We start from the raw sequence: 20784 nt of genomic DNA on the forward strand, positions 1-20784 counted from the left end.
CAGTACAGTAAAGCTCCTTTTACCAGCATTTCAATAAAAGGATTAAAGGTGCAGTTCTAAACCCACTCACCTAGGAAGTAAACCCCATTTAATTCAAACACTTACTTCTGAGTAGATGTGGTTAGAGTTGTGTTGTAATTCAGATACTGCATAAGGACCCCGGTCACAGCAGATCTTTAAAAGCATGTTTTTAACAAGAGATGGAAAAAAGGATGATATGATGTAGTCTTCAGGGAGGTGACGTGTGCTATCACAAATTTTGAGCATGGAGATTTGGCCAAGTTTCTAACTACAGTGATACCTCAGAGGTCAAACAGAATCCATTCCAGAAGTCGGTTTGACTTCCAAAACATTTGGAAACCAAGACACAGCTTCCAATTGGCTGCAGGAAGCTCCTGCAGCCAGTTGGCAGCCACGTTGGACATTCGGGTTCCAAAGAACGTTCGCAAACCGAAACACTCACTTCCGGGTTTGCGGCGTTCAGGACTCACAACATTCGACTCGCAAGGCATTTGGGATCCAAGGTACGACTGTACTGTGAAGATTTACGTCTATACATTCTGTTTTCAGAATGATATTGGAAAAGTGGGCATATTTACAAAGTGGTTTAGTCATGCTTGGCCTCTCTACCAAGGGGTGCCAACAGGTTTTTCTGGGCCCAGTACACTGTACCCTCTGACCCACTCACAAAGCAGGACAGAATTCTCAAAGAATTTGAGCTACATCATACACAAATTAGTTTTTCTGTTTTGCAGATTGGGAGGAAGGCCCAAAAATAAATCAGTGGCCACACACATAATAAAATGTCCAACAGTCAAAATGTGAATGGGTATTGCTTCTCCCATAATTGTACCTCCATGCTAGAAAAGGCATATCCTGCTGTATTTCTGCCAGTCTCAAGGCTTTAACCCTGCTTTCCCTCATTACCAATCCTAAACCAAAACCTAGGCTGCAAATAGTTTGAAGACTGCAAGAAATAATATACTCAGTGATGAAACTACCATTGTGTGCAATAAAATGAACACAATGGTTGAAAGGCAACCTCGTTCTTAATTCCATTTAATGCCTAATTAGTGCTCATTGACCTTATTTATTTGACTAAACTTCTAACGATGAGCCTTTAAGGCCTCATTAACTCCAGAGTTCACCAAACCTTCCAGAGTTGACCTTGCACAGCAAAAAGCAACAGCAAAAGTGAGATTCTTTCACCAGAATATAAAGTCCAGTGGATATTATCAGCACTGAAGGTTGTGCTGAGGTTAGTTGTTGAACATAATATAATAATAATAATAATAATAATAATAATAATAATAATAATAATAATACAAAACATAAGCATAAAACAAATGCAACACCAAGTGGGAGGACAAGCAATAGAGAGGGTAGATCTTTAGACCTACTTTAAAAATGCAGCCATAAGAAGGGTCTTTTTACCCCTATTTCCTATGCTTACCTTCCAAGTCCCGGACTGCAGAATCCGGGACTGGCAGCTGTGTGACACCGGAAGTTGCGTCAACGCAACTTCCGGTGTCGCTTTGCCCTTCTATGGGCACCAAAAATGGCCGCCACCGGCTTCAAAAGTCGCTTCTACGCATGACCGGAAGTGCGTCGACGCAACTTCCGGTGTCGCTCCGCCCATCTATGGGCACCAAAAATGGCCGACACTGGAAGTCACATCTACGCACTTCCGGAGATGCGTAGATGCTACTTTTGAAGCCAGCGGCGGCCATTTTTGGTGCCCATAGAAGGGCAAATAAGAAAAAAATGGTCGCCGGCAGGAGAAAATAATGGAGAAAAATGGGAGATGAAGTGATATGGGGGACCACCGGGAAAAGGTAAGTAAAAACGGGGGTTTCCCGGGGAAAACGGGGTACTTGGCAGCTATGCCTATGGGTAATTAGAAACAGCCATGAGACAGGCTATTTAATGTGTATGCAGCAAGTGGCTTATTCAAAATGTAGAAGAAATGTCACCCAAAGTAATTTTCAGGCCTAAGATGTTCTGTATGCAAAAGAAACCCCAGAAACCAAAAACAAAACAAAAACCACCTCCACTGTTCTGCAGTTGTCATTTCCGTGTATTCTTAATTTAGTTATTCATGTTAAAAGGATTGGTCAACACAGTATCAGATTAAAAGGCATGGCTCTTTCCATTCTTTTTCGAATAGTTCTGTTTGAACTTCTTTACATCTGCATCTTATAAAATCTCGATTTATCTGGATTATATCCATCTATGTCCTCCCTTCCCATTTTGAGTAATTCAGAAATGTATCCAGTCTTTTGAGACTCATCCTGCACATCAGCCCCGCCAACTTGCTTGCACATATACTCTTTAAGCCATCTGTGTAATTATAGCGATATCAAATTACTGTTTTTATGTTAGGTTTGTTTTTGAAAATTGAAGTTGTTCCAGGTTTAAAACACTAGTTTGATTTCCAAACTTGCCACCACCCTGTAATTACCTCAGTTGGACAAGAAAGGAGCTACCGGTAGTTACAAAATTCAAAATGCCACCTTGTCCACCATCACTCATATAAGATCAGCTCGTATTGACATATATCAATGCATGTTTATCTGTGTCAACAACAACCAAAACAAAAAAAAACAACAACCTTGAGGTGTTTGGTACTTCAGTAGGACCAAAAACACAGCCAACTTTCTCATGGCACTTTGGTCAGTTCATCTTCCCTCTGTCTGAAATGATCGTGAAGGTTTTGATAGGAGGAATAAGCATGTTCAAATTGAGAAACTTTCTGAAAACATATCTAACTTCGTAGGTTTTGTTGTTGTTGTTGTTGTTTTAAAAAATATTTTCCCCCTGCTTGGACCCAAAAGAATATCCTGTTCCAAACTATGAAACTTAAGATGGCACTTGATATTTTATTCATTTATTTCTCTGTGAAATGAAGTCATGTTTTGAGGTAAATACAGCATTGGGACTTCTCGTCTGTCATCCACTGAATTTTTCATAAGGCTGCTGTGTGCCGAACTGTCAAACTTACACTTTGAATCTTTAATATGGGCTTATGTTTTCAGCCCAGGTAGAAATGAGGGGAATGGCTCTAGCAAAGGAGCACTGAACACTTTTAGAGATTGGTTGGCTGGGGCAGACAAATTTAAAATTACTGTCTAGAAGCAAAACATTAAATCAAGACAAGGATATAAATCTATAGAAATTCTGTCTTCTTTTGGGGGGAGATGTGTGTAAACACACATGTGCGCACACACACCTATATACCTCTTTTGGTGCAAGTAGACTCAGCACTTAAAGGTAAAGGAGAGTCAAACTGATTTCCCCTCTTTAATTTTTACACAGGAATGTTGACACCATGAAAGCATTCCATGTGGAAAGTAACTTGTTTCCAGAGATTTTTACATGTGCCAATTTTCTACACAGGTACAGTGGTACCTCTGGTTAAGACCTTAATTCGTTCTGGAGGTCCGTTCTTAACCTGAAACTGTTCTTAACCTGAAGCACCACTTTAGCTAATGGGGCCTCCTGCTGCCGCCGTGCTGCCGGAGCACGATTTCTGTTCTCATCCTGAAGCAAAGTTCTTAACCCGAGGTACTATTTCTGGGTTAGCGGAGTCTGTAACTTGAAACGTTTGTAACCCGAGGTACCACTGAATCTCTTTTGGGGAACCTGCTGCTCTCCAGATGTTGTTGGATTCCAATTCTGATCTGCCCCAACCAGCCAAGATTCCCACCCCTGTCACACATGACAGAATACAATACATAAAATACATACAACTCATAGTAGATCTGGCTTTGTTTTGCAGCACAGAGGGATTTGTGATCTTAGTACATTTGTGTGTACACACACAGTGTGTGTACTGTCTGTGTGTGTATACACACAAACACGTTACCATGCAAAAATTGAAAGGGGAAAGCAATATAAAGTAAATAATGGTGTGAGAGATTGCTGGTATGCTGGTACATGCATCTTAAACAAGTCAGCCTGGAAGAATAGAGAAAGTGCAGAAGCAAAAACAGTACAACGATTCTGTTTTCTGGTTGCAGGAGAAGGTGGGAAGCTTGAAAAACAGCACACCCACCCAAACTATAGCAAGTGTCACAAGGCATAAATATTTTATCTCTAAATGTGATACACCAACATTATTTGTTGTTGTTGTTTAGTTGTTTAGTCGTGTCCGACTCTTCGTGACCCCATGAACCAGAGCACGCCAGGCACTCCTGTCTTCCACTGCCTCCCGCAGCTTGGTCAGACTCACAAACCTATATATACTGTACTGGGAAATGTACAATCGTGGAATTAATAATTACAGTACTTAATACTGTCCTTACCTGTAGAGAGGAAAACTTAAGAATTCCTGGCTCCTAAAAATTGTCCTTCTCCAAACATATGCCTCATTTTTTATGTAAATCGAACCACTTTCTGAATGCAGGATTATGATAAGTGTCACATTATGCATTAATATCCACAGATTCCCATAAAACCTTAGCAAGTGTCTGTGAGTTTTAAATTTTATGTCTGCTTGGATTGATGCCATCAAACTACATGATCCCTGGGGGGTAGCCGTATGTCAGAGTACCGCATAACTAACTGTGCAGCTATTTTATTTTTTTAAAGTTGTGTCTTCTTGTCAGCTGTCCCCGGGGATGCTTATCAGCTGGACTGCCAGGTTCAATTCAGGACGGGGTCTCAAGTGGCTCTAATTGTTGTACAAAAGGTGAAGCATTTTATGACTGTGAATGTTCTCATTAGTGCAATAAAAAAATTCCTTCAGTAGCACCTTAAAGACCAACTAAGTTTTTATTTTGGTATGAGCATTAGTGCAGTTCTGCAATGTGAAAAACGGACATTGTCTCTGCTACACTGGATTTATGCTCCGTATAGGGTTAAGCAATTCCCACTGCAGTGGTGTAGAGGTGAATTTTAAAGTGCAGTAGTAGGTCATCTCAGTAGCCCCCATAAGAACACTCCCAAGAATGGTAAAAAAAAAAAAGCAAGGAAATTTGTTTTATCCCATGTAATAGTGAGCTGGCCTCATTTACTAACTTCTGTGTTAATATGCCACAAACAATAGTAAAACCTGAAAGTCTTAATATCACGTCAGTCACTTGTCTGAGCAAGGAGAGCCTGTCATTTATCTTAGCACACTTGCATATGACATCATCACACTGGCTGTGTTGTACAGCTGTGGCTCCTTCACATTCCCCACTCCATCACATCATTCTCCCAATGGCAAGTGTCCTTCACTAGGGTTTCCATATTCCCAAAAGTGAAAATCCGGACAAAGCTGTTGGCAGCCCTATCTTCACTAATATAAACTAACTATTAATGTAGATTAGCTAAACTAGGTTTACATATGCATATTGAATGTAGCAAGATAAAAGGGCTCCCCCAACTACTATTGTTTCAAGACATACTTAAAATTGAAACTAGGATGTTTGGATTATGTGGATAGACCTAGCTCCTGCGTACTTGGGGATGATGGGAATTATAGTCCAAAATATATGAAGGGCACCAGGTTTGGAAAGGCTGTTCTACAACAAAAATATTCTTATTCACCCAAGTGTTTTACAGTCATTATTTAACTCTTTTTCTAAATGTTAAAAGCAGGGTGTGCCATTTATTTGTTAGTCCCTTCAATTTTGATCTTGTTGAAGGTATCACTCATGCAAGGATTTTTTCTTTCTTTCAATGAACATTCAGTCATGTGCAACCTCACCTGCAGTTTGAAGCAGGACAGCTCAGGTATAGATTTTCCACCTCAATGAGAACTAGGCCAGTAGTTCTATGTGCATTTATATTTTATTATTCTGATTTATTAAATTTATATACCAGATCGCAGGGCATATGGCAATATAAAAGTACACAACATAGTAACAAACAAACCAATTACCCCTGGCACAGTTTAAAAGACCGTAGATGGTTTAATTAGCCAAAGGGCTGGATCACAGTTCAACTGTTGCAAGGTCTTTTCATTTCTATCATTTCCCAATATTCTGAATATTTCATATTCTATGCTATTCTGGATCAGATATAGCTGCTATTCCTGTTTCAGGGTTTTGCTCAGGAAGAACTGGTTCTACTGGATGCCAAGAGAAGGCAGCAGTGCACAGCATAGATTGGCTGGTGACAGTGACGTCTCCTCTTCATTCACAGACAGTGACATGCCTATCTTCATTCTTGGAACAACCTTTAAGCATTTGACTACTTAGAAAAAAGTAACAAGAATGTGTCTTATAAGGTTATAAGTGGCTCTTTTAAAAAGAGAAAAGAAGAAAGAGGACTGCCCGTTTGAAGCATGTGGGGTGGGGAGGGAAATGTTCATAGTGAAAGCAAGAAGAAGGTGGCTTCATTCAGTGGAAGAGAAGAAAATACAGCAACTGCTGATTCAATTGTATAAGAGTGTATTGTCTGTTTTTTTTGTTAAGAAACAAATCCCACATAGACTCTATGCAGAGGATATATGGATAGGAATTCTATGAAATTAAAATTGTAATACAATAAAATACAAGATAAGAAATAAAAGAAGCAGCAAAAATATAATTACAAATCACACAGCACCTGTCACAGCACATTAGAAATGCTGCAACAGGCAGAAAAATCATTATGTAGTCCACCAACACCCTCAGCAATTTTCAAGTGGTCCATGGGGTAGGGGTGGGGGAGTTGCACTGCACTAGCTTATTTATTCCTGTGGAAGTGCCTGGCAACCAATTTCTTAGCCATTGGGTGGCAGTGAAAGAAGAGGATAGCAGCAGGGGGTGGGGGAAATCCTTAGCCAGGATCTGAAGTTTACTGGCTTTTTGAATAATGAAAAACGTTGCAGCCGCTGCAGTTTGTTGCCTCTTAGCTTCGGTTCTGCATTTGTATAATAGATGAGACTATCAACCTACCCAGCAGGGCCGTTTTTCAGGGCATGAAATGTTTAGGGACTTTGGAAAGCCTTTTTGCATATTCAAAAATGCTATTGAAACGATAATAATGCATTTGCGGTAAAAAACAAGGGTGTTCTATCTTTAGAAATGCCTGAATACATTAGCCTAAATTCACAAGTTGTTTTGTGTGTGTGTGTTGAAACAAGATAGTTCAAGTTCCCAAACCTTGCCGTAAAAAGGATGAAGTGCAGCGTCTTATGAATGCTTAGACCATTGGACATCATGCGGTTCACCTCAATATAACTGTGCACACTGTAAGTGTGCTGGATGTGTTTGCATAAAATTCAGTCAATGTGCAGCCAACAGACCTTGGGAAATCTGCAGGGTCCAAACGTGCTAAATTTGTAAGGGGGGAGGTGTGATTCATCAAAGATTTCAGGCAACCCATGTGTCAGCTTTCTCTTGCCTTCTGCACCTACGTTTACAGAATCATTTCCCTGCTTGTCCATGCTAAGTGCAATGAAGTTGCCCAACTTTACAGCTCCTTGCTGTAATGGTATGATCTGCAATGGAAGGAAAACCAGTGGTGCTGAGTAGTGACAGGCTAACAGATTCGGTGTAGCCCAGGGGGGCATCCCATTGCTGCAGTTTTAGGCTATGTCTCCTTAATATTTTCCTCTTTATTTAAACAGGGGCATATTGAGGTGGAAAGTGAGACAGTCTTCAGGTTAGCTGCTTTGATTTTACAGGTAAGGTTTTTCTCAAAACTCTCTGCGTGCCTGTTGTTGTTATTAATTTTACATGCATGGTCTCAAAAGCCTTTAGTTCCAAAATTTTGACAGCAGTTTTTAATGTTTTTGTTATATTGCATAGGCATGTCTATTTCTCCCTTAACCCCGACAAAAAAAAAAACCACAAAAAAATGTGCATTTGTGGTACAAATGCTTCAAAACTGCCATTGTGCTAAGAGCAAACAGAGATGTTAGAATGGACATAAACATTTGGGGTGAAGTATGAGTATGTGCTTTAAGATGTGGAGTTGCACAGAATGATTGAACTAGCATCACGTTTTTAGCATAATTATTGCCCCCCCCCAAAAAAAAAATTTATATGTTGGACGCTGGGTAAAGAGTGTGATATGGAGCAGCAATGTTAAGCATTTCTATAATTTTTTAAACCTCTCTCACCTCTGCTTCAAAAAGAAAAGCTCAAAATGCAATGTCATTTTATTTTTGGAACAGTGTTCTGTAGATCCCAATCAAGGGCACTGTTGGTTTCCAGTTAGCAATCTTTCTTACCGCATACGATTTTGTTGTTGTTCATGTTTTCATGTCTCTTCTGGTTTTTTTCTCAGCAAGAGACTTGGATTTTCATTGACAAAATTCAGCAGCAAACTGATGATGGCTTTGACTTTTTGAACTTTTGTGCTGTTTTGAATGAACCTTGCCAGGCTGTTCACAAGGGCTGGCCATCCCTGTAATTTCAGTTTGTGGTTGGCTGAGGCTGAGCAAGGATGGGCTCTCTGTTTCTTTGAAAAGAGCAAAACCCTGTAAAACCAGTGATGTCCTTTAGACTTGCCTGAGTGGTCAAGGCTTGGCTTAAAATACGAGTTTAGGGTGTGGGTATGGGTTTTCTTTTTTTTAAAAAAAAAGCTTTCAGTGATGTGATGTCTTAATTTAGCATTGAGAGCGAAAAAAAAAGTGTTTTAACATCATTACTTTTCCCTCTCAATTGTAGGAAGCTAAAGGGGACTACTCCAGGTAATTACATTTCCCTTTTCAATATTAGCATATAGAATGACTATGTTTTGTTCAGTTCGCATTATTTTAAGCAATCATTCGCCAACTGCAAATGTGGGGGGAAGAAAGGAAAGCATGTGTAGTAACCAAAGAAGAAAGAAGACAATGAGTTAAAAAGATAATATAAGATGATGTATGTGTGTTTTTTCTGTTTGTATTGTTGTGTTTTTGTTTTCTATAAAAAACTTTTTAATAAAAAATATTTATAAAAAAAGAAAAAGAAAAAAAGAATCACTGCAGCAGCCAGAGGCTGGACTGACCCCTTCACACTGGGTTGGGGATGTGATTCTTTTGTGAATGGGGTGTGAACTGGGGCAGTGTCTTTCAAAGCGCCATAGCCTACTTGCTTGCGTTAGCTAATCTTTAATAAGGCGAAACTTGCATAAACAATAGCAGCATTTTGTGCTGGGGTCCTCTGCAGACAAGTTGCTCCATTTTGTCGCTCATTTTTAAAGAAGTCCAGAGTTCCTAATGACCCTGCTTGTGAATAGCCCTGATGCGTACCCAGAAAGATGAAGCTTGTCAGTTGCTTGCTTTTGGAGATCACTGTACAAAGTTTTTCCCGTGCAGCTGCCCCACTGGGGCCCCACCCCTCATGCTCTTGACCTGACAAGCTGCATTGTGGCTGGTGAGGGACTTGGAGCTTGTGTAGGGCTTAGCTTTCTACTTACTGGTGCATAAATCGGGCAGCCCTGGCCATTGTGTCTCTTCCTACCTGTCAAACCCAGCCTTTTTTGGGTGGAATTGCAAGGCAGAAGGAGGAAAGAGGAGGGGTGGGTTGGGTGGGAATTAAAACAAGAAATGAAAAGGAAATTGTGTCTGAGCTGGAGGAGAGAGGGACTTTAATTAGTAGTGGCTCACTGAACAAACAAATTCAAAAGGTCAGCTTTCATCACGTTAATGTTTTACCACATGCCTGCCTTCCTGCAAAGGAAAGATTGCTTGTTTACAGATGGCAGAAGTAGGTTCTGTATATTAGACTTGAGGTATCCTTGCTGTGTGTGTGTGTGTGTGTGCATGCGTGTGCAGGGGGTTGAGGGTGGGACGACTACACTGTCTCTGTGCATGCTTGCTTAGATGGTGTGTCAGGTAGATGGTGTGTCAGGCTGTGCCCCCTTTGCACAGCGGTGCCCTCAAACGCAGTACTGGCAAATCAGTCTCTGGTGATTTGCAGTTGATTCGGGGGAAAGGTTTTGCTACTTCCCTTTGCCAGCCCCAGTCTATGCTGGCTGGAGCTGATCATGGGAGTTGTAGTCCAAAACATCTTGGCAAAGGCTGATCTTTACGTTTGCTATGGGTTTTGGTACTTGATGGGAGCCATTGGCTGAGGTGTCCACTACTTTCTACAAAGCTCTGCCTCTTCAGTGACATAACTTGATGCTGAAACTTCTTCAGATAACCATAACAACACACACACTGAAGAAGTGTGCATGCACACTAAAGCTCATACCAATGACAAACTTAGTTGGTCTCTAAGCATAGCTGTCAACTTCCGGATTGGAAAATAAGGGATTAGCAGCGGTGCGGCATTAGTCCATCTGGCTTAGTACTGTCTACTTGGTTTGGCAGTGGTTTTCCATGGTTTGAAAAATGGTCCTTATCCCTTATTGAACCTCTGGCCTGCGTGCAAAACGGATGCTCTGCCACTGAGCTGTGACCATTCCCAACCATTACTGTCCTTTCTGGCTCCCTGCTCTCCTTGCTAAAGGTCTGTACTGATCGCTTGCAGAGGACTTCTCTCTTCTTCCACTGTTCTATCCATTCCCCCCCCCCCGCATCCCTCCATTTCCCCCTCTTGTTCTCCGTCTTGCCCTCTAGGAACCCTCCAACCACACAGGATTAGGCGAAAGGCTAACTTTCTAGCAAGGTGTTTTGACTTCACTTAACAGCAGTAGTTAAATTCCCTTTGATGTAATTAAGGTTGCATCAGTTACTTGCAAGAAGTAGCCCTTGGCATAGTTATTACAATTATTTGCAGGGCATAATGTACAAAAGAGAGGGGGAAACCCTGTAAGATAAAAGGTCTTCAAAGTTGTATTCAGTGGATAGCTACCCCCTATCACGATACAAACTGCACTAGCTGTACTAGCACTGCCAATCGCCTGGTCTAGCTAGCAGAGATCAGCACAGTCCCTGTGCAACTTCCAGTTGTCAGCTAGTGCCAAAACATCATCCACCTGTAAGTGCTTTGACTGAGCAGTAGCTGGGTATTTTGTAACAGAATGCAAGCACTGTTGGTTGGTGAGTCTTGCAAATTTAACTCAAAGCCATAGGTTTTTTTAATTGGTAAGATTAACCAATTAATCCCAGATCAGAATACTTAGCAGTAATCTGATTTAATCCATGGAAGGATTTGCCGTGTGTTGAGAATGCCGTCATGCTGAATGCTATGTGCATGTTGTGAGTTGGGCGAGGTTCTCCTCACTTGCAGTTCCCGACAACCGGGACTCAGAGGCAACAGGTATTCATTCCGTGGAGGTTGCATGCAACCTTCTTGGCTAGCAGTTTACTGATAATCTCATCTCCCTGCAGAAGGCAGAGAGAAGAAATAACTCTGCAAGTTCCTTGAGGCCAGTGCACTCCCTAAGCCTTGCTGTGGGAATTCTGAGTTGAAGATACAGCTCTGGCCAGGCAAATAGCTTTTGCTTCCTCTGTATGCAGTGAGGCTGGCGATGTCAAGCCTGCCCAGCTGTTTAGTGTCGCCTTGGGACAATCGTGTACATTCAGGAAGCATCCAGAGTTAAAGCAAGGTCACTGCCATGTGTCAGGCTGCCCAGAGAAGTTAGATTGCTAGCATACCATGTTGAAACAGCAGGTGTGGGCAACATGGGCGATCAAATGTGAAGTATGCCCCATTGCCCCAATCCGCCCTCAGAGCACTTGCGCATGGCTTTCACAAGCAAAAATAGCTTATAAACATGTGCAAAAAATGGCCAAGCAGGAATGGCAACTTAACCGCTGGCAAGCGCTTATAGCTGCCTCCAAATCCCACAATTCTAGACACAATTCTGGCTTTTGGTCAACAGTGAATCTAAAAGATATCCTCTAACAGTTATTTCTGCCCCAGTCTGGGAATCCTTTTTAAGAAATTATTTTACGTCTCCAGAATCTAATATTAATACCTTAGACAAACTATCAGACCGTCTGCCCATTTGACCCCCAACTGACCCTGATGAAATCCTAGAACTTATTTCCAACCTTAAAATCGGCAAAGCCCCCGGCGGAAGCCATAAAACTTCACACAACTTGGTGTGGGCAAAGGTACTTTGATGCCATCAATGCAAATGGGAATGTACGCATGGCTTTCAGTTTCTGAATCACAGCTTTCATTTGTTTCTAAACAGCCCAACTTCCCTTGCAATAAATGAATGAATGAATAACCCAATTCATATGCTGCACATATGCTGCAAGGTGTGTGTGCCACAGCAGTTCTTTCAGTTCAAAATAAATGTGCGACGATACATTAATTTGAAAATCAATAAACATAGACCCAGAAATCAGTACAAATGTGTCTGGTGCAGCTTTGATCTCTCTTGCTAAGCAGGTCTAAGACTTTCTTTTGTTACCTGGGGGGGAATCTCCCTGGGAATGCTTGGGGGAAAGTGAGCATTCAGATGTAATAAAGAGATAATAGTAAACACACACACACACACACACACACAGTACCTCCACTGATTTTAAAGATTATTTCGGTATTTATTTATTTCATAAAAATTATGCACAGCTTGTTTGTAAAAAAAAACAACAACACCAAAACAAACAAACAAAACAAAACAAACCCTCAAAGCGGTTTACAAAAGGTAAACCAGTAGCTGTAGAGTGTGCTTCTAATTCTCCTGTATTGTAGAAATGAAGTTGAAAATACAATGGCAAAAATGCCAAAGGATGTCAAATTGAAATCCTAGACATGCATATTAATTCACTAGTAAGCCCCATCAACCTTATTCTGAGGACTGTGCTTTTAGAAATCGGAGAAATCGGAGCCTTATTGAAATGGGAAAGGGAAAATAGTTGTGGTTTTAGCTGTTGTTATTACCGTAGGTAGGCAGGTTTTCACTTTCTGCAAGTGAAAGTTGTTTTCTTTAGAGAAGTCTCAGGATGGGATAGCAACAATTAAACTGATTTGTTAAAATTCTGAGGGGTGTGAGAAAAGAAATGTTCTTTTTGAGCCTCTTGATTTTAGAGCAAATGATAAGGTGTTCTTAGTAAATTTGCATTTCGCCAATGCAAAGAGCTTCACAGAATGTGCCTACTTAGGATTGTTCAATGAGACTTACTCCCAGGTAACCATGTACAGAACTGCAGTTGCATATCACAACCTAATACTTATTTACTCAATACAAAGTCACACTGTGCCCAGTGAGGTTAAATCTCTAGCGTGTTTAGGTTTGCAAGCTTAACCAATTTATTCTAACTGATTAATTGATTGAACACTCCAACCTAATTATTTCCTCCCTTCCTCCTTACTGGTTGTCTCCAGACTGTTATTACACTGCGGATTTCAGTATAGCATCAGGATGGCCCAATAAAGAATAACTGCATTTATTTCATGACTGACAAAAATGTGGGGACAGTTGTCAGAAAAACAGGTGGGGGGAGCAAATGTTTTGAAGTGCCAGATAGATATCAGACCTGGACTCAGAAAGAAGGAGCTGCCTGTTGGAAACCATGTGTTAAATATTTTAAGCCTTCCGGGATTTTTGACTCACTTGGAAAAAAAGAAAAGAAATCAGTTTTAGCTTTTCATTTTGCCCCTGATAATAAGCCCCATTTAGATCAATGGGTAAACCAGTGTGTGATTGCAAGCTGAATGTCAAATGTAGGATGGCTGAGGGGTGAGTAATAGGAGGGAGGAATAAGCATTCTAAAGCTGATGTTAATTTGTCTTTCTGTGTGTGTGTTGTTTTTTTTACAAAAACATGCCCATCCCCAACAGTTTTGTGTTCACAGTCGCTGGCCCTTCTGACCCAGGGATGTTGTAATTGCAAGAAGAAACTGCTAAAGTGGCCCAACCCAACAAGATCTGCCTAGCGGATTTCCTTCTGGCTGATGTCTCTTATTGTTTGCCCTTATCCATAGCCAGCCAATATATGAATGAGGTGCGTCAGCTGGGAATGATGAGAGCCAACAGTGTGTGAAGCAGCAGCAGCAGTTTGAAACAGCCAAGAAGTGGGGGTTTCTTGAGCTCTGAAAGTGCTGGCTGCTCCCCTAGCAAACCTGATGTGGAAGCAGAAGATTTGGGGGTGTCATTGGACTGCTAAGCAGTGAGCCTCATCTGTTCTCAATCTATATAGCGAATAAACACAGAGATTGAAAAATGCCGCAAGCTTCCAGCGACAACCATGTTCCAATTATCACCACTTAAAAAATTCTGGCACGCCTAACAATACTAACCCTGCTTCCAGCTCAGTCAAGCCACTGGCTCATGTAGCCTGCTGCTGTATACAGTGGTACCTTGGCTTACAAACTTAATCCGTTCCGGAAGTCTGTTCTTAAACCAAAGCATTCTTAAACCAAGGCATCCTTTCCCATAGCAGCAGGGGACTCAATTTACAAATGGAACACACTCAAGAGGAAGCGGAACATGTTTTGCTTCCAAGGCAAAGTTCACAAACCGAAACACCTACTTCCGGGTTTGCAGCGTTCTTAATACAAGTTGTTCATAAACTAAGCTGTTCTTAAACCAAGGTACCACTCTCTGTTATCCACTCTCCAGGGTTTCTGCTAGGTATGATCTGTTCAACTGAAGATGTGGAGTACGGATGAGTATCATTTCTGGTGAACGTAATTTTAAATAACAAGCAGTCTTTTGGCACCTTGTTACAGCATAAGCGCTGGAGGCAAAAGCATGGAAGTATTATTTTTCTTTGGTCTGGTTACATTTCAGGAAAGTATTGTTGCATTGGAAGTCTCCCTCCTCCCCGCCGCTTTGTTTTCATCTGCAAACTACAGCTGTTGATTGGAAAGTGCCACTTTTTTCATTTTCAGAAGCCTGGGTCATACCCGGACAACCAGCCGGTGTGATTATATCAACAAAAATAGTGTATATGCTGCTAATGAGACAGTCAGTGCCCAAGGGAAGAGGCAGTATCAATGTACGAGAAGGGAAGGCAATGTTTGTTTTCAATACTGAGAGCTCAATGGTTCCTTACTTGAAAGCTCTTTAGCAGGTTAAAGCTAGAGAAATCTGGCACCAGAGTGGCAGATTTGGAAGACGCAGAACCGCTTGGATGTATGCCAGGGGATTTTTGCCAGGAGAACTCAGAAGTGGAAGATCCCCAGGTGCGCTTATGTTTATAGAACATTTATGGCTAGTGTCAGTATAAGATAGCTGGGCTTTCTCAATAGACCATAATTAACAATAAAAAGAGACCTGTAGAATTGTAGGTAAAGAGGGATGGGAATCACGGGCTGGACCTCAGCAACAGACATCTTCCAAAGGTTTTGTGGGGGAACTAAGCCACAGTGCAAGAGGGGCCCATTCTATCCCCTCCAGCCTTTTTGTGCAAAGCAGAGCATGTGACTTGCCATGACATAAAATGAGCTTAAAGTAATTACCATGAAAATGGGTAATTCAGCTGTATTGATGTATTAACTCGGTCTACTGATTTGTGATGTATTTTGTACTTCTTTTTTATGAATGTAATTTCATTCTTTATATGATGTAGTTCACTGCCGTAAGTTTTTTTATTTTTATTTTTTGTATTCATGTTGGCAGTTCTGTAAATAAATTAAATAAACATAAACATGAATATTTTACAATAAGAAGCTTCTAAAGAGTTAGTCTCAAGGTGCTGTCAAACAAATGTCTTTCTTTAACTTATTGCAAATGTGCCATGAATTTAAGGCAAAGTTTATTCAGAGCAGTATTTCTGGGCAGTGGTGCCCAAAGGCATACCTAGAGATTGGTGAAACTGGCCCCTGCTGGGGGTGTAGGCTGGGGTATGTTTGCAAAAATCACCACCAACATCAGAGGAGTTAGGGTTGCAGCCTAAACCTTTTAATTGTTTTAATGCTACTGAATGTGCTGTTTTTGTTAGAGATTCATTCCCCGTGTGTGCATTCATGGGATTGCTGTTTATCACATGATGGTGTATGTTTTCATTCCACAGGGGAAGTGACGAAGGGTGAAATGACCCCCAAGTATGCTCAGGAGTTTGCTAACACAGCTGTTGCAGATTTAGCTGTGGTTAGTGGTTAGTGGACGCAGGTGGCGCTGTGGGTTAAACCACAGAGCCTAGGGCTTGCCGATCAGAAGGTCGATGGTTCAAATCCCTGTGACGGGGTGAGCTCCCGTTCCTTGGTCCCAGCTCCTGCCAACCTAGCAGTTCGAAAGTATGTCAAAGTGCAAGTAGATAAATAGGAACCGCTACAGCGGGAAGGTAAACGGCGTTTCTGTGTGCTGCTCTGGTTCGCCAGAAGCGGCTTTGTCATGCTGGCCACATGACCTGGAAGCTGTACGCCGGCTCCCTCAGCCAATAATGTGAGATGCGCGCCGCAACCCCAGAGTCGGTCACGACTGGACCTAATGGTCAGGGGTCCCTTTACCTTTACTAGTGGCTTGACACAGGTCTTGAAACCCGGAGTCATTGTTGTGATTGTTTTATCACATTGTGGTTTGGGGGGTTTGTTTTTTGTGCTCTGAAACCATTTTGGGAAATTTATTGTAGAATGTGGTACAAATGTTTTCTCAAAAAAGCAGCAGCAGCAGCCAGATTATGTATGAGAGGTCATATTTTGCAATGCAATGCAGTGCACATTTCCTGGATGTCTGGATTTCCAATGGATGCTTCCATCCTGATTTGACTGGATTGCAAAAGCAGCGAAATCCCTTGCGATCACCAAGTCCATTTGCCCATGCTAATTCTGTATACCTATAAACCCTGCCAGTTAAGCATGTGTCATTCAGAAGACTTTTATCTACGAGATCCAGCAAAATGAATCTTCAGCACACCAGAGATATGCATGCAAGGCAAGCAAAAAGTTGAACACGTGATTCTGCCTTAATATTGAGTCAGACCTTTCGTCTGTCTAGCCTGGTATTGTTTGTGTGTTTTGATTGACGGGTTCTCCAAGGTCTCGAGCAGGGTTCCTTACTGCTCCTGCTCCCTGAGGTTGATCTTTATAGCTGTGCACTGAACTTGACTTCTTCTGCATGCAAAGCGGATACCCTACCACTGAGTTATGCTCCTTGCCCTATCTTAACATAAAAAGAGGACATCATTGATGCTGCTCATGTCTGTTCTGTTGCCAAAGCAGAGGAAAACACTTATTCCTTGGTTAAACGTTGTTTGGATACTTCACACACAAAGTGCTTATGATTGCTCTCAAGTGTGTGTGTGTGTGTGCAAATATAAGAGATGAGACCGCTGGTTCTCTCTGCCTTCTCCCTTCCCTGTTGCATATGTGAAGGGACAGAGTGTGAAATATTCAGACTCTGTCCCTGTGGGACAGAGGTAAGGATATAGTGACCCTCCAGATGTTGGCTGCTGCCCCTGGGTGAGCCGGGTACTCAGAGACAGCGATGCTGGCTATATTATGGGCACTGGGGGGCATGTTCAACCAGCCACTTCTCTGTGATCTTAATACAGCCAAAAAAACTCCCGGTCTTTCCCAGTACAGCAGTTTTCCCCCTACCACCCAGCTGATGTTTGATCAAGGGGGACAGCAGGCTGCATGGAGAAGCAGCCCAGAACCGCTCACATGTGCCCTAAAGATATGTAAAAATGCCTGCTTGGTAGTCGTAAACACTGGTGTCCAACAGAGGTATGACCTCATTAGGAAATTGTGAGTATGAAAAGTGAACTGCACACTTGTTCCTTAGCTCTCACCAGCCCAGACTGAACTGAAATTGTTCACAGTGTAAAAGATTTTACACCTGCGCAAACTCTGTTTCCTGCTGCCATTCATCCTATTTGCAGCTCCATCTATTTGCCCAGGAGGCTGCACAGAAACAAGAAGTGCTGGGGAGATTCTTTCTGTGTGTTCATCACCCACCCACAAAAGAACTCTGGTCGTTTCCAAGTTAATTTGCAGTGAGAGCGGTGGAGATCTCTCTGTCTCTGCATGTTGTAGAATATGTGTAGTTGAACAGAGTGGAACTTAACTTTGAGTCCATTTGCTGTATAAGAAGCAGGCGGTAATCAGTTTTTAAGAGTTTTATTTTCTGACAGATGATCTCAGATTCCATTTTCAATAGTAATGTTTTTTCAGAGCTCAGAACTCGCTGTGCATAGTCCCTGGAAGTTAATTAAATTGCTGCCAGGAGGGCTTCTATTTTTTTCTTTAAATAGCTGGCATGTTGGGTTTCCATTATAGCCCATAGGCTGCAAAGATAACTGTTGCCTGGTGTAGCATAACACAGACTATGGAATGAATTCTTGGTGGTTGGTGTGTGTAGGGGGGGTGTTATTATTTGAGTGATAAACACAGTTTGTAAGAGGAAACAGTTTGTATAAATACATATGCATACCCTGCAGACTGATGTTGCAGCTTAATTGAAAGTCACGAACTTCCGCATCAAACAGAAGGAATATGTATTTTGCTTTTTTCGCTTTTACTTCTGGCAGCATGCTTTACAAGTTGCAGATGTGCTGTGCAAATGCTCAGTGTCTGTAGCCGCAACTCATTGCAAACTCACTGAGAGGACTGTAATGATCATGATTTATGCATGTTATTGAGGAAAAATTGGGAAGCTGTTCAAAGAAAGCAGCTGCTCTAATCTAAAAACAGTCAGAGCCATGCTGTGGTGAAACACCTGTTTGCCACATTTCTCATCATAAAGCTGACTCGGCTATTTAAAAAAAGACAAAACAAAGCAGCACAACCTCTGGAATCATTGGCAGGCTATAAAGCCTTGGATATCTTAGTTGGAACACAAAGGGGCTACCCAGTACCATCCAGGCTCTCCTAATGCAGAAATGTCCACCCTGAAGAGGAATAGCAATTTTTATCACAGTCTAGCCAATGGCTGATGTACCAAATGGCTGCAGGTGGGGGGTGGCGTAAGAGAGGCTGCCCAGGGCTTGGAAGCCTGCACAGAAAAGCACTTGCATATATCCTTTAAAAAATGTAACAATGCCTGCTTGAAAGTACTTAACACTAGTGTGGACCTGATCCAGCATATGTACAGCCTCCTTAGGGGGGAAAATGAGCATGAAAAGTGAACTGCACACTTGTTCCCTTGCTCTCCCGCAAGCCCAGACTGGACTGGAGTTGCTAAATTGTACTGAAAGCAGAGAGGGTTCTTAAGAAGTAGTGGCTGCATCTCAAGATGCTGTGGCCAACCTTTATGCACACATGCTTTCCCATCCCCACAATGCAGAGACAGCCAACAAGTTGTCCTCCAGATAAAGTAGGACCCCAACTCCCAACATCCTGATGGGAGTTGATAGGATGTGGGAGTCCAATGATAACTGGAGGGCACCAACCCTGCCATAATGGTTGGTGCACATTGGTTTTGTGGCAATTGCTGTTTTTTTATTTAAAAAAAATCTGCTTATGGCACCTCCATGCTGATAGTGAAGAAATCTGAGATGAATGCCCGAAACGGCATAGACACAGCAGGAATAGCCTCAGCTTTTATTGAACAAGATCAGTTGTGGAATTCTGAGAGATCTGTAGAAACATGGCTTTGCCAAACATTTTGTTCTTGGTTCATGTGCAACCAGTGTTAGAAACAGAGATATGAAAGCTAGGAGCTAAATGGCACCTAAAACCTAGGTTCTGGGCACCGAAATGGAGTGTTTATGCGTGCTTTTTAATAACGAATGCAAACCTGAAAATGAACGAACTGCAGCTAAAATCTTATGTTCACTTTTCAAGTGGTCTAGTCCTCATCTGAAGACTGCAAAAAACAAAGCCATACTTCCCCTGCCCACCCTCCTAATATTCTTATGAGGGTCCCTTCTCCAGTCTTCAGACAGTGGCTGGAAGTGGGGAGGCAGAAAAGGGTCCTCCTTTTCTTCCAGCAGTGGCAGTTTTAATCTGAAATCTTAGGCTCAGTACTACATTCAGAGCTCAGAAGCTGCTCGTGTTCATGAAATTCCCTGTTGCAAAACGTGCCTAGGACAATGGGAGTTTCAAACGCTGTGTGTAACCTTCCGTAGCACTTCATTTACTAAGCACTGGTTTACTAAGTTGGTGTGTGATTGTCTGAACCAACCCTCTTTGGTTACCTGCATGCAGTATACTTCCAACAATGGAATTGGCTTTCTGAAGTGTTGCTGCCAAGTGGGTGTTTCCTGTCTGGAATCCTGAGGCATGGTAACAATAATCTTTCTGAGAGGGCAATGCCTGTTTATGGTATAGAAATGAAAGCAGCATCTTGGACAAATGCTTAAAGCTGTCAGGTTGATGCATGAGGTTGTAAGGACTTGGGTTCTATATGCATGATAAGATTATCTATAAGTCTGAGTGAAATGTATGGCACTACAAACGGTTGCGTTTGCTTTGTGCTTTGTTTGTTTTTACATGGAATTTTAAGTTCCTGAGAGTCTAAAGCCACTTAATGGTTGTGCTACGCTTCAGGATTGATTGCTACTACATTCGGGATAAATATGTGCATGTAGATACTTTTCATTTACTCTCACAGGGAGCTAGTTTTCAATTGGGGAAAATATTTCTTTTTCAGTTTTATACCCAGGCAAAATATGCTGCCGTGCTCAACACCCAGGATTCTTAACAGTACTGCACTTGTGGCATTGTAAAAAACTTAACAGATTCATTGTGCTCTGTTGGGTACTTTATAGGCACAGCTACTTCTAACATAGATTTTTAAATGTAAGTGATGAGCAACATTCCAGTATCTTTCATTAACAAATATACCAATCTCTGATTGGGTGGACCTGAGAATTGCCTAAGGATCTAAGGTACACGATTTCAACTCTATTATGTACTCATTGTGTGAATCAGGGCAAATTTATTTTCTCTTAGCCTCAGCTCCCCATGTGGGAAGAGTGTGGTGACTCACATCACGGGGTTGTTGTTTTGAGAAACCTTCTAAAGCAGGGACGTCCAACTCCCAAGAGACTGCGATCTACTCCCACAATAAAAAGCTGGCAGTGATCTACCCATTTGGGGGGGGGGGGCGAACCAAGGTTGTTGAGCTTTTTTGGGGTGAGCAAGTCAAAGTTGTT

General features: G+C 41.9%; 1 protein-coding gene across 9 annotated transcripts in view; it reads left to right on the forward strand.

Moving 5' to 3' along the window:
* FRMD4B (FERM domain containing 4B) overlaps positions 1 to 20784 on the forward strand; it is a 229029-nt gene that overhangs the window by 138489 nt on the left and 69756 nt on the right. For 8 of the 9 annotated variants that reach the window (XM_035106673.3, XM_035106669.3, XM_035106671.3 and 5 more), the window contains 2 exons: positions 7541 to 7597; positions 8586 to 8608. The exons of the other annotated variant lie outside the window; for it this stretch is intronic. In XM_035106673.3, the coding sequence (XP_034962564.3) occupies positions 7541 to 7597; positions 8586 to 8608 (80 nt within the window). The remainder of the gene's footprint in view (positions 1 to 7540; positions 7598 to 8585; positions 8609 to 20784) is intronic. 9 annotated transcript variants of the gene reach the window in all.

This window comes from Zootoca vivipara, chromosome 2 (genome assembly GCF_965207765.1).
Source record: "Zootoca vivipara chromosome 2, rZooViv2.hap1.1, whole genome shotgun sequence".
NCBI lineage: Eukaryota > Metazoa > Chordata > Lepidosauria > Squamata > Lacertidae > Zootoca > Zootoca vivipara.